Source organism: Quercus lobata, chromosome 3, assembly GCF_001633185.2.
Source record: "Quercus lobata isolate SW786 chromosome 3, ValleyOak3.0 Primary Assembly, whole genome shotgun sequence".
Lineage (NCBI taxonomy): Eukaryota > Viridiplantae > Streptophyta > Magnoliopsida > Fagales > Fagaceae > Quercus > Quercus lobata.
Genome location: NC_044906.1, coordinates 58,627,247 through 58,641,016, shown reverse-complemented (window position 1 = coordinate 58,641,016; position 13,770 = coordinate 58,627,247). Strand labels below are relative to the sequence as shown.

The 13,770-nt window shown below is 31.6% G+C and overlaps 1 protein-coding gene across 1 annotated transcript; it reads left to right on the top strand.

Moving 5' to 3' along the window:
• The first annotated feature begins 8,225 nt into the window (after positions 1-8,225).
• On the top strand, positions 8,226-12,686 carry LOC115982501 (lipase). The gene is made up of 8 exons (XM_031105112.1): positions 8,226-8,737; positions 8,860-8,954; positions 9,052-9,155; positions 9,471-9,571; positions 9,661-9,764; positions 10,422-10,859; positions 11,231-11,362; positions 12,247-12,686. The coding sequence occupies exons 1-8, from the start codon at positions 8,483-8,485 to the stop codon at positions 12,404-12,406; spliced, it is 1,389 nt and encodes a 462-aa protein (XP_030960972.1). The 5' UTR covers positions 8,226-8,482; the 3' UTR covers positions 12,407-12,686.
• The last annotated feature ends 1,084 nt before the right edge of the window (positions 12,687-13,770 follow it).

Sequence of the window (13,770 nt, the reverse complement as noted above, 5' to 3'; positions counted from 1 at the left end):
GCCCTGAATTTTATACTCAGATAATAGCTTGCGTGATATATTTTATTAACAAAAGTATTTATTGAAATTATTATTTTTATATGAATTTATTTTTATGCTGCTATTATATAACTCTTTATTTATTTGAATTTTTTTTATACATTATAGAAATTTTATTATAACCTAATATAAGTGTATATGTGTATAAAATTCTCTTCTGGACATGTACGGAGTTATAGTTGGACTTGGGGGGCAATGGCCCGCCAAATTTTTTTAAAAAAATATTATTATTATATATAGGTACTAATTTTAGCAATTTTATTTTATAAAATTACACTTTTGTCTCGTTAATCATATCATTATTATTTTAAGAGTATTGTTATAGTTACAAATTTTTCTACAACATTTTTATAAACTATTAAGATAACAAATTCTTATTGATTCACATTTGGGCCGACTATTTATATTATTTTTTTTACTTATCAATAACTACTCATCACATCAGCAATTTGTAAAAAAGTTTGTAGTTCTATCATTTTTCTCATTTTAAAGACCAAATCTAAAACAAAATATACAAGCCCAAAAAAATTAGTCCAACAACAAAATTACCAATAGTAAAACTTAAAAAAATTAAGCCTAATCAACTAATTTTACCTAAAACAAACAATTTGACCATTTATAAAATTTAAAACAACCAACAACTAAGCGGCTAAGTAACAGCATAGTCAAAAGGTGAAATCACTGCACAAAACCAACAACAAAGCCGCCTCTCTAACTCTAAGTTCTTGCTCTATCCCTGCTCTTGGAGACTTGAACCCTGGCTCTTACCCCCCACATCCCACAAACACTTATAATTGTGAAATGATAACCGCATTAAAGGTATTTAATAAGATATAAAATGAAATTTTTTTTTTTTTGGAATAAAATAAGCAACTCTAACTTTTAAATTGTAATGTAGTAGAGAATAAAGAAAAAGAGTGTCAACGTGAATTTATTTTGGGGGAGGATAAAGTGTAGATTAGTAATTTTTATCAAACTATTTCACTTCTCCTCTTCATTTTCTCTCCAACTTGAGGGGCTTAAAAATGGTAGGCTCAGGGAAAAAATATTCAGGCCTCACCATTTTCTCTCACTAGAATAACTCCAACCAAACACTCCTTTCAATCAAATTTTCTCTTATCTATTCCTTATTTTCTATCCTACCTATTTTCACTCCAACCAAACGTAGCTTAAAGATCAATACCATCTCTATAATAACGAGGCGTAATATCTTTAGTCATAAATTGAAGGATACTAAAGTCAAGGTTTTTTTTTTTTTTTTTTTTTTTACAAGATAGAATTCTACTCTAATCTAATCTAAGTGTATATGTGTGTGAAGCTCTCTCCTGGAGACTTGAACTCCGGCCCTTACCCCCCACACTCCACAAGCACTTATACTTGTGGAGTGACCATTGCACCAAGGGAGTGCAGTGGTCTAAAGTCAAGGTTGAAAAGAAACCAACTTAACACATTGTTTTTAGGTTGATTTATCAGTATTAATTTGCCATTAATGCTATAGTATGTTTAAGTAGTATTGAAAACTATAAATTAGATATCTCTTTACTTATCCAAGGATCTCCTTATAACATGATTAAGTCTGATAAAATCATTACAACTTTTTTGAATGATAAAATGTATCACTGAACTTAAGATCATGTTAACGGGTGCTCTTAGGGCCATTATAAATAAATTATTTTAGAAAAGTTTTAACACCATTTTCAAGGAAAATAAAAAAAATTGGAAAAAAAAAATTAATTACTTTATTATTCTCCATAAATTTTTTAAAAAATAATTTTTTTTTTAAAAGCAAATATCCTTATGTCATCCGTCAACTTTTCCCCTAAACTTAATCAACCTTTAGAAATGACTTTTCAAAGCAAGCATGCAAGTAGATTTATGTTCAAATATAGTGGTGATACATGTTACATAAGAGATAAACATTGCTTATCAATCCAATTTAAAGTTGTGTTGTAGCAATATTTTGGATTTTGGTCATTGCATTCTCTTCAAATAAAAATAAAATTTTAAATTTTATAAAAGTAGAGGATTTTGATTAAATTACTCTTTTTAGACAGGGCCGACCCAAGGCCTAGGCAACTTCAGCCTAGGCCTAAGGACCCCACCACCAAAAAAAAAAATATATATATATATATATATATTTACCCTTTACAAAAAAAGACCCCATCCCATTGTAAAATGCTCAAAATTTTATAAAAAATATGAATTTTTTCAAATGGATGTGCATTTTTTATTATTAGTGATGTTAGAAATATTACAAATTTTACTATAGATTTACAAACTGACATGTTACCAACCACAAAAAGTATTTTAAATATTCATTAATTACATTATTGAAGCTCATCGATCATTGTTATCGTCACGTTATATTGCGAACATTTTGTAGTACCTTTAGCATTTTCCTTTTTTATTTCCAACAAGGCTTTAAAATTTTTTTGCAAATGTGTTAAATCATCAATGATAATTAATCTCCCCTAATAGTTTGAAACTTTAATATTTGTAAACTAATCTACTACAAAGATACACATCAATTAATATCATAGATTATGGGTTCCAGTTAGCTCAACTGGTAAAGTCTTTGATGGTTGAATAAAAGATCTGAGGTTCAATCCCTGCCTACACAAAAAACTGATTGGTATCTTAGTCTGATGATAAAGACCTATCATCAGGAGCAGACGTCATAGGTTGAAACTCTCTTAAAAAAAATTAATATCATAAATTACAAATTAGATTATAAATGTAATTAATTATGTATCATCATATATTCAAGATAAATTAATTTTCTTTTTAAAAAATAATTGTTGAGGGCCATTTGTGAGAATCCAGGTGGAAAGAAAGAAAGCCCAATAACATGAGCAACACAAAATTGACAAAGCAGACAGCAAAACCATTAGGCCCAAGCAGTAGGAATAATGGATCACAGGCTCAAGAAATAAACAAATGGGTCTTGAAGAGGCAAGTGGGCTAAAAGAAGCCTGGAAAGAGAGAAATAGCATCTCATGGGCAGTGTATGAGGTAGAAAAGCGAGAAAGGGCTGCCGCAAGTCTAAGGTAATGCAAACTAAGAAAGTAAGGGGTTTATGACAGGCCCATAAACCCCAAGGATGAGAATAAGGTTATTGGGCCAAGGAAGCCCAATGAAGTTAGTAAAAAGCCCATGAGAATGTAGAATTAGCAAAAGGGTCGAGGAAACCCAAAGAAAGCAAACGGGCCGAGGATGCCCAAAGGAAAGTCAAAAGGGACATAGGAGCCCATAAATAAAAGCAAACCAGTGGCCATGCCAAGCCACTGAGAGAAAGAACAAACGGCTGGCCTAAAAGAGGCCCAGCAGGATTAAGTTATTATGGCAAGAATAACAGTACAACATTGCAAGAAATAAAGGAAACCAAGGAGTGGGCCAAGGAAATATAAGACCCATCATCAAATAAAGCCCAACTCCTGAGTGGAGTGGGAAAACAAAGAGCAGCCCACATAAGAGGTCAAAAAACACGGACGGCGAGTCTCCAGTTCACGGCAGATGAATGGGTAGCAAGCAAGTTTTGGACACATATAGAATGAAGGCACGCGCAAGGCCCAGACACCACCAGCCTGTACCCAGCCAATACAGAGTATGGTGAGGTTGGGAGTCAGAGGATCAGAGGGCATGGTTTAGTGGTGAGGAGAGAGGAAAAATCTATTTTTATGGTTCTAGCTCAGACTCTTTCGGGGAGGTGTCCTATTGGGATGGCTTACTACCCAAAAGAGGCAAGCTGAGTTGGAACCATTAGGTGCATGCCATGAGGGATAGGGAGAGAGAAATGATCCGGACCATGGCAGAAAAGGGTGCCACAGCAGACTAGCAAACAAAATACACTTCCTTGTCTAGCTATATCATCAATTAAATATTTAAATTTCAAGTTTTTGTAGTCTAAAATTATGTATAAAGCATAAGTCAATTGATTGAATAGTAAATAACATCCAATTTAAACAAAAATTGACATGTGTGCTAAGAACATACAATCTAACAGATAGATTTTTAAAATTCATATTCAACAAAAAGATATAGGAGAATTTTGAAGGGTTTAGTTTAGAAAGAAACCTTGTCCTTCATTGTTTATATTATCAAATGTGCAATAGTTTACACACAAAGAATGCAACGAGGTTTAAGTGTACACTCAAAACTTAATGGGTATATATTTTATGAAAAAACCATACGAATTTTTTTTTTCTTTTCTATGTCATATTTTACAATATGCGCAGGTGAAACGAAAGTCTACTCATTGTCATCAAAGGAGTGAAATTCTCCTTTTTAGTTCCTCTCAAATTTTTTTTCTAAATAACAAAATGTTTCTCCAGTGCACAACCACATGACAATTTTAAAAAACTATATACGCATATTTTTAGTTACATAACATATTTAATAGTTACATAACTTATTTATATGTTTTTATAAATATTGTGCTTTAATGTATGTTGATGTTCTTATGAGTTGCCAAGTAATGGGTTAGATAAGATTATTTCAACCCAATTTGGAGGAAAATTTTGCAGTTTGTATTGCTTCAAAATAATTTATTAAATGAATAACAAATTATTGTGCAAGGCAAATCAATTGCATGCTCGTTAGACTTTTCACACTGAGTTTGTATATAGAATAATGGTATACAAGTACAACCTTCTCCTCACATAAAGACAGACCCCACAATCATAGACTCCAATACATGGAAGGGGCGGTTATACACCTATTACATCTAAACATGATAGTATTCTCTTCATACAATCCTCCTGCATTGTTGGTTGGGATGATGGAAAATGCTAGGAGGATAGAAAAAAATTTAAATTTTCAGCATGAATGTTTGATATAGAGAATGAAAAAGTGAAACAATGGAAAATAAGTATAAATTTCCTTTGTTTGATTGTAGGGGTGGCTTAATGCATTTGGGGGCCTAGGACGAAAACTAAAATTGAGGCATTTTATATATTTAAATATGACTTAAAAAATTAAATATTACTTAAACTCTATTGTATTGTTTTAGATGTGAAAGTACTACTAATTAACATGAATTGTGTATAATTTTATTTATTTATTTTTTTATATAGAAAGTTTATAGATACAAAAAATTTAACAAAACTTTTCACACCTGTTGATGTGGCAGATTAATATTGGTAAATAAAAGAGTGATGATAGTGATGGACCTAAATGAGAGACTATAAAAGCTTGTCAACTCAACTATTGTGAAAAGTGTTGTGAATTTTTTTGTATTGCTTTTTTTTTTTTTTTTTTTTTTGAGAAGTGCTACATTCACAATATTTTTTACAACAAATTCTAAGTGTTAAGTTGTTACTAATTCTAATTTGATCTCAACATTGAAATTATTTTTTTGTCATCAATAGCAGCTAGTAAGAACTAGCTACTTAGGACTTGTTGCAAAAGTGTTTGTAAAAAATTTTGTGGACGAAACATTTTTTTTCCTTATTTTTCATTTGATAAACAATATTATTTATTTATTGGCTAATATTTGGATTTAATTAATACTATCACAATAAAATAAATAACTCTATTGATTAAAATTTAGTGACATTTTTTCTACTTGTAGCCTTAGACAGTTGCATCAATTGCTTATAGTATAAAGCTGCACGATTTGATTGAGAAGAAAAATGAGATGATGGAAAAGATGGTTTGTTTAAATTTACTATATTGCTCATATTACATGCTCCATAAAATAAAGAAAAAAGAGAACAACAAAGTCGGTCAAAAGGGTTCAAAGAGTAAAATAGTTAATGCATTTATATTCTACATTTTCACTCATTTTCTCTCCAATTTGGAAATATTGAAGTTTATAGGCCAGGTGGAAATCACCAACCTCATTTTTCATCCCTTCCATGTTCTCCCAACCAATTTACCAAACAATACTTTATAAAAAAAAACATTTACCAAATAATAAAAGGGAAATGTGTTAGTAATTCATTTAAAGGAAGTTTTATGCGTTATTTATTTATTGACTAATATTTGGATTTAATTAATACTATCACAATAAAAGAAATAACTCTATTTGTTAAAATTTAGTGGCATTTTTTCTACTTGTAGCCTTAGATAATTGCATCAATTGTTTATAGTATAAAGCCGGCACGATTTGATTGAGAAGAAAAATGAGATGATAGAAAAGATAGTTTGTTTAAATTTACTATATTGCTCATATTACATGCTCCTTAAAATAAAGAAAAAAGAGAACAACAAAGTCGGTCAAAAGGGTTCAAAGAGTAAAATAATTAATGCATTTATATTCTACATTTTCACTCATTTTCTCTCCAATTTGGAAATATTAAAGTTTATAGGCCAGGAGAAAATCACCAACCTCATTTTTCATCCCTTCCATGTTCTCCCAACCAAATTACCAAAACAATACTTTATAAAAAATAAAAATAAAAAATTTACCAAATAATAAAGGGAAATGTGTTAATAATTCATTTAAAAAAATTTTTACGGAGAAAAAAAACCATTAATATTTTGACAGTTTTTTTATTTTTTATAAAAATAATGTCAAATTTTTTTTTTAAAATAAATTGTTAATCAATATCTTTAAGGCACTTGTTAGCATGACTCAACAATAAAATAACTTTTTATTTTATCTTATTTTTTTTCCCTCCTTTTTCATCATCTCTCTTTTCACCCCAACCAAACCTAAACTCAGAAATCATTTATGATGCATGTCACTCCTGAAAATGGTTGTTAGAAAATTATAAAATTATCCTCATGTGATTTTGAGTTTTTATTTGAATTTGAATTTTTTTTAATTTATAAAAAACTATAAATATATTAGTACCAATTTACAAGCTCCACACCTCCACTTAAGCGCGTGATCCACAACATTAAAAATGTTTGCATTTAAGAAGATTTGATTGCAAGGGATAAGGGGGCAATTACAGTTGGTAGGTTGGGACTTTGGTAATGGAGAGAACCTTCCAGCTCTGATCCAGCGCACCATTACTCGATAGAAACGCCGAGAATCTTTTTTTACTTTTGTTTTGTTTTGTTTTTTTTGTTTGAATTTAAGAAGAAACATCTAGAATGAAAGAATCATATATATTATCCAAAATTTTATTACCATATTTCACTCCGCTATTTTGATCGCTGATATAGAGGCAAAAATCTTCGATTTTTTCGGTATAATTTTATCCGTCCCAAGATTTTGCTATATCTTGTGGGGTTATATCATCGACATGTGGCACCAACCCATACCAAACTTGTCTGCCGCGTAGGAAAAGAAAAGTAGAAGGCCAAATTACAGAAAACACCCCCACCCCTTTATATATTAATTTTTTTCTTTATCCCGAATAATTCTAATAAATCTAATTTTTTTTATCTCAAATAATTCTAATATTTAACAAATTATAAGTGGTTAGTTATTATTAGTTCAAATTTAAACTATTGAAATTACTTTTTATCCTATCAATAATAACTCATAAGAATTTGTCACTTAAAATTTGTTGTGAAAATGTTATAAAAATATTGTGAAAGTAGCATTTTTCTTCCTTATATTCACTACACACATGTTTGCTTGTGGATAATTATAACAAAAACTATGATTTTTTATGTGGTCCTATAACTTTTGTATCTTATTTAGAATTATTTATTTCTTCATGATTTAGAATTATTTTTTGTTAAAACTTAATTACAAATAAATCAACAAAAGTGAGACTGATGGATCAATTGATCAGCTAGAAAATCTAGAGACTTACCTAATTTCATAACATATGAAAGTGATCAATAGTCCACTTTTAACATGAATCCATATATATATATATATATTATCACTTAACTGTTTGATAATATTATTTATATTTTTTTAGAAATACGTGTAGTTAAAAGTATGTAAAAATAAATATATTGTTATTTAAATACTGAAAAATATTATTTAAAATACACTATCAAATAGCTCTATGTCTCTTCTTTTTATTATTATTTTATTTTAGTAACAAGAACCGACGTCTCTCTAATTCATCACCATTCTTCATGCGTTCAAAATTTAAAAATTGACGTGTGCGTTTTGTGTGACAAGGACAATAGCCTAGGGGTGTATTTGCCATTTCCCCTAAAAAGAAATCAATTGGTTGGCAGTATTGTTTGTCTTGTTGTGTGGTCGGGGAATGAGAAAATCGTGGCAAGCCTTTATTCAAAAGTGTGAAGCAAAGAAAATGAAAAAAAGAAAAGAAAATTCATGCTATATAAAAAAAACTTGTTAAGAACGTTGGCCTTTTCTTTTCTTTTTGGTCTTTAAAACATGGGGTTGATGTAGAATTTTTTATTCTTTGAACCAATTCTTTGGGCGAGCCTTCTTTGGTTTTTTCATTTTTGGGTTTTGAAGAAGGTTCTGCTCTCTCTCTGCTTTAGAAAACATAGCCTCCAAATAGTGATTTTTTTTCTCTTGCAGAGTGAATATTTTTGTTTTTGGTTTTGAATCTAAGTAAGAATGATCAGATGGTGGGTGCTTTCACTGCAATTGGCAGAGCTATTTGTGAGCTCGATGGTTCATATGCTATATGGGTTTTACATATTTAGCTCTGCCGTGGCTGGTGATCTCTCTCAGGCTCTGAATGAATGTTTGTTTAAGGCTAATAATACGAATGTTGTGGTCAAAGAAGACGTGCCTAAAGGGACAAGCACCAATGTTGATAGTCTGCCTCCTATTGTTTTAGTTCATGGAATTTTTGGATTTGGCAAAGGGGTATGTGAATATTTCATTATTCTCTCAAATGGGTTTGGATTGTTTTTTCCATTTCGTGTTTTTTACGCTTCCAAATTAATCTTTTTGGTTTTTGTTTTGGTAAATTTTTTCTGGGTTTTTAGAGATTGGGAGGTTTGTCGTATTTTGCTGGGGCAGAGAAGAAAGACGAGAGGGTTTTGGTGCCTGATTTGGGCTCTTTAACAAGTATTTATGATAGGTACGTTCCACTTTTTAATGGGGTTTTGGCGTTTTTGGTTCAGCTTCATTCATGGCTTTCACTTTTTTCTCGTTAGCTAATGGGTTTTGGGTTTCAGGGCTCGTGAATTGTTCTATTATTTGAAAGGAGGGCAGGTCGATTATGGTGAAGAACATAGCAAGGCTTGTGGGCACTCACAGTTCGGACGAGTTTATGAACAAGGTTCTAGTTCGCCTGCTTTGCTTAGAGCTCTATATTCATGATTTTTGTCTGTTTCAATGAATGAAATTTGTCTATATAATAGTTGGCTTTAGTTGAATTTGAATTTGTCTTGTTGTTGTGGTTGGGGATTGGTAAATTACTAGTTGTTTATGCTGTTAGGAAGGATGAGAGATAGAGTGGAGACAGGTTTGAAATTAGTACCACTTGCTCTGATACCATGACAAATTATGAGTTGTCCCCAAAACTTTAACAATGAAGAAGGGGTGAATTTTAGTCACTTAAGCATTATTCTAATAGGCTGTAATTGCAATGCAGGGAATTATCCTGAATGGGATGAGGATCACCCTATTCACTTTGTGGGGCACTCGGCTGGAGCACAGGTTGTTCGCTTGTTACAGCAAATGCTTACTGATAAGGTTCGTTGAAATTGTATTATGTAAACGAAGGAGAACCCAAATCTTCAAATTAAAGATGGTTTGTAATTTTATGCTCATATTGTTTTCAGGCATTCAAGGGGTATGAGAATACCTCAGAAAAATGGGTATTGAGCATCACAGCCTTGTCAGGAGCCTTCAATGGGACTACGAGAACCTACTTAGATGGGATACAGTGAGTTTCGTTTAAAACTTGTGCCTTTCCTTAGAGCTCGGTCTCTTTAATTTCTATTACAGCTATGGAATTCTCTAACTTTTGTGTTAGTTGCGAAATTAAGTCCAACCATTGAGTGTTGAAATAATGCTAGTAGCCAAATAAGATTATAATAGATAGTAAATTAATTATGGGTGTAATTATATATATTGAGGGGTGGTTGATGGGAAGGGGGTGCTGTGTGGGGTGGGGGGGGGGGGGGGTTGACTCTTCAAAAAGCAAACTGAGAGCAAAACAGAAACAGAACAACTAGAAAATAACTTCACTAAGAGTACTGCTTGCAAATGCCCCAGGGAGGACATGTGATCTCTTTTCTAATAGCATTTCCTTCTCACACAAGAATTGGCGGCTGTGGATTCAAAATTCAGAGTGTGTAACTTAATAGTAGAAAGCATAAAAAAGAGAGGCTGTTGGTCTATGTGGCCACGTTAGCTGATCATCCTAATGATATGTCATAATAATTGCCTCGTTAGATTATACATCAAAGCTAGTTTCATTTTTGTATGTAAAGTTGGATCATGGTTATAATTGTTGGCAAATTATGCTATTATATATTGACTACTTTTCCCCCAATTTTCCCTACACCTAACTTTTTAAGGTGGTTTGAACTTGTTCCAGGCCAGAGGATGGGAGAACCATGAAACCTATATGTCTGCTACAATTGTGCCGCATAGGAGTGATAATATATGATTGGTTTGACGTTCCCTGGCTCAAGGCATATTACAATTTTGGGTTTGATCACTTCAACATGTCGTGGAGGAAAATTGGTTTTAGGGGTCTTGTTGATGGCCTCTTGGGGAATTCAGGCCCATTTTCTTCAGGGGACTGGATCCTCCCAGATCTTTCAATTCAAGGGGCCATGCAACTCAACTGCCATCTAAATACCTTTCCCAATACATACTACTTCAGCTATGCTACCAAGCGTACTAGGAAGATCTTAGGCATCACAGTTCCTTCTAGCATACTTGGCATCCACCCATTGCTTTTTATAAGAGTATTGCAGATGAGCCAATGGCGTCATCCTCCTGATGTCTCTCCCCCTTATAAAGGCTACAGGTATTTTTTAAAATGCATGTGTTCTTGTATCTACTTATTATCTAGTACCTGTTCTCCAATTACTTGAGGTTTTTATTTTGACAAATGATTTTGACTATATAAGTTTGGATCATTTACTGAATTTCTCTCTGTCAATATCCTAATCAAGTGTGACACTACCACTATTAATTAGTTTGTCCTTTTCTGTAATGATTAAATCTCTAGAATTTGAAAAATACAGATGGTGGTACCCTCTTTGATATGTAAGATTTTGCGTAAATCAAGAAATTAAAGTTTTCATTTTGGAGCAAGTGCTGAATTTGATATCTGAAAAACAAAAATGACTATTACTTTAGTAACAACTAATTTGTGTTTTATAAATGCTTGTTCAGGGATGAAGATTGGCAGGGCAATGATGGAGCCCTCAACACAGCATACATGACTCACCCTCGTCTTCCAATTGAACATCCAAGTTGTTTTGTTGAAAATGATTCAGAGTGTCAACCACTGCAACCAGGCATCTGGTAAGTCATGCTTCTTAGTAACAAAATTGTTTACCTAACACAGTTACTAATAAAATCCTATTTACTGTTTGGGCCACAGAGCTTGATTTTGGGAAATTCGATTTTGATTGTTTCTTTTTTTTTTTTTTTTTGATAAGAAGATTTTGATTGTTTCTTACATACACTATTAACAATACTAGCTACAAAATGGTAATTTTCATAGACAAATCTTTCACCCAAAGTTTCAAACTTGTTTGAAATTCAAAAAATTTGACATCCGGCTTCAGTTTTAAGCCAATTCATATCATACAGAACTTAACTATCATGGTGTACATTTTCTAAGAATTTATAAATTGGATGTAAAAGAGATTACTTCCATTGCTAATATGTGTAAATTAAGGTGGCTTAACTAGTCTGGCAGTGTGGAGTAATTAGCACCTAGCAATATGCTTGCTGGGGGATCATGACATTGCTAATCATTTATATATTGCAAAATAATGAGATGGTGCTCTTTTTTGGACATGCATTGTAAACAACCATTAGAGATCACTATAGCAAGATCAATCATTTTTAGAATCGTGTCCAAATGCACCGTTACTGGCTGAAGCTAGTTCAGCCATATCAGTTTCTGCAACCGTAGTCTCACGACAGAGTTGTAATTCTCAAAGAAATGTACAAAACATCAAGAAAACAAGTAAATAGTCCATTCCATAATGCCTTGGAATAAAATTGAAAGTTCAGTATTGTTATTAAACTTGCTTAAGGTTATGTTATTAAGAAACGGAATGACTTCTACTTGCTTTTCCCCATCCACTGCTTGTGGGCATTTCATCTTTAGACTTCGCTTTAATGCTTCTTCTTTGAGCCTGCTCAGAGACGGAGTCTGACGTTTTAACTAAATGCAGGTACTACAAGATTGTGGAAGCTGATCACATATTGTTCATTGTGAATCGGGAGAGAGCGGGAGTTCAATTTGATCTGATATATGACAGCATTTTTGAACGCTGCAGAAAGCATGTATTTAGGAAGGATCCACCAACATTACCAAACGAAGCACACCAATAGTTTTTTGTATCTGTTTAGGTTTTTGTATCTGTTTCTCTCGCCTGATACTCAACAGCCAGAAAATATATACTCCTGTTTTCCTGCTACACATTTTTCCTTTTCTTTTTCCATTGTAAATGTAAATTTAATTTTTTTTTTTTTCAGTTCACTTCTTTTCCCTTTCTTCATTGTACCAACTTGTCTTTGTAGCTTTATGAGATATATATTAGAGGCGTAGCTTATACACGAGCCCTCTCTGGTTTTTATAAAGTTAGTAAATCTTATGGCATTTTAGACATTATCCTCTTTCTCTTTCTGTTCATAAATATGTTTGGAACTTCATTCTTGAATTTTTTGGTCACTCTTTTGTTTTGTTTTGTGTTATCAAGTGTTTATTATCAAAAGAGGTGGGATTTAAACTAATATGAAATTCAATGATAGCAAGCAATCTTGTCTAGAAATTTTTTTATAATTGATAGAAATTTTACTCTATCATAATGTAAGAATATATGTGTATGATGTTTCCTCTCAGAGATTTGAATTTTAGCCCTTATCCCTACACTCTACAAGCAATTATACTTGTGGAGTGATTATCGCACAAGGGTGCGCGGTGGTAATTTTGCCTGAAATTGAAAAGTGGTGCTCAGGCCAAAAAAAAAAAAAAAAAAAGTTTGCACCATTTAAAGAGGAAACACCTATTGAGATGTTTTATAAGGAAAAAATTTAGACTTTTATTTTTTTGAAAAGTTAAAAAAAAAAAAATAGACATGGTATTTAAAAATCAAATAAATTTTAATTTAGATCTAACACATGTAGTATTTAAAAATCAAATCATCCAACTAAAAGTAGTAGGGAATTGGAGGGCTGTCTTAGAAATAGACCAATTTTTTTTTTTTTTTTTTGAGAAAAAGAAATAGACCAATTTAACTATAAAGCCGGGCAAATTTTTTTTTTCTTTTTAATTAATTAATTATTTTTTTGAAATTAAGCAAGGTAATTTCATGGTCACACTGTTTCACATTCTAAACATTTTTTAGTCACCACCTTTTCCTTTTGTATTGGAGGCTTAGCAAACATTATGATTTGAATTGGAATTATTGAGAAGATAACTTTGTTGATTTGTTAAAATTACATTGCAATATGAACCTGAATATTGTTACGATTTTTTAAACTTTTGTTAATGATTTTTTGAAATTTTTTTTTTTAAAATTTCATCCTAATTTTGAACCTAAAATTTAATCATTTGGGATCAATTATGGATAATGAATATTTATAAAATAATATATATTTTAATTAAATACTCTTGAGGTGACTAGTTTATTGATATATATATATATATATATTTTTTTTTTTTTTTTTTGAGAAAGTAGTTTATTGAACTTGAG

Coding starts and splice junctions, on each gene's coding strand:
- LOC115982501 (XM_031105112.1), top strand. CDS start 8,483: ATGATCAGATGGTGGGTGCTTTCACTGCAATTGGCAGAGCTATTTGTG. Junction 9,765..10,421: donor ACCTACTTAGATGGGATACA/GTGAGTTTCGTT, acceptor AACTTGTTCCAG/GCCAGAGGATGGGAGAACCA. Junction 11,363..12,246: donor CCACTGCAACCAGGCATCTG/GTAAGTCATGCT, acceptor AACTAAATGCAG/GTACTACAAGATTGTGGAAG.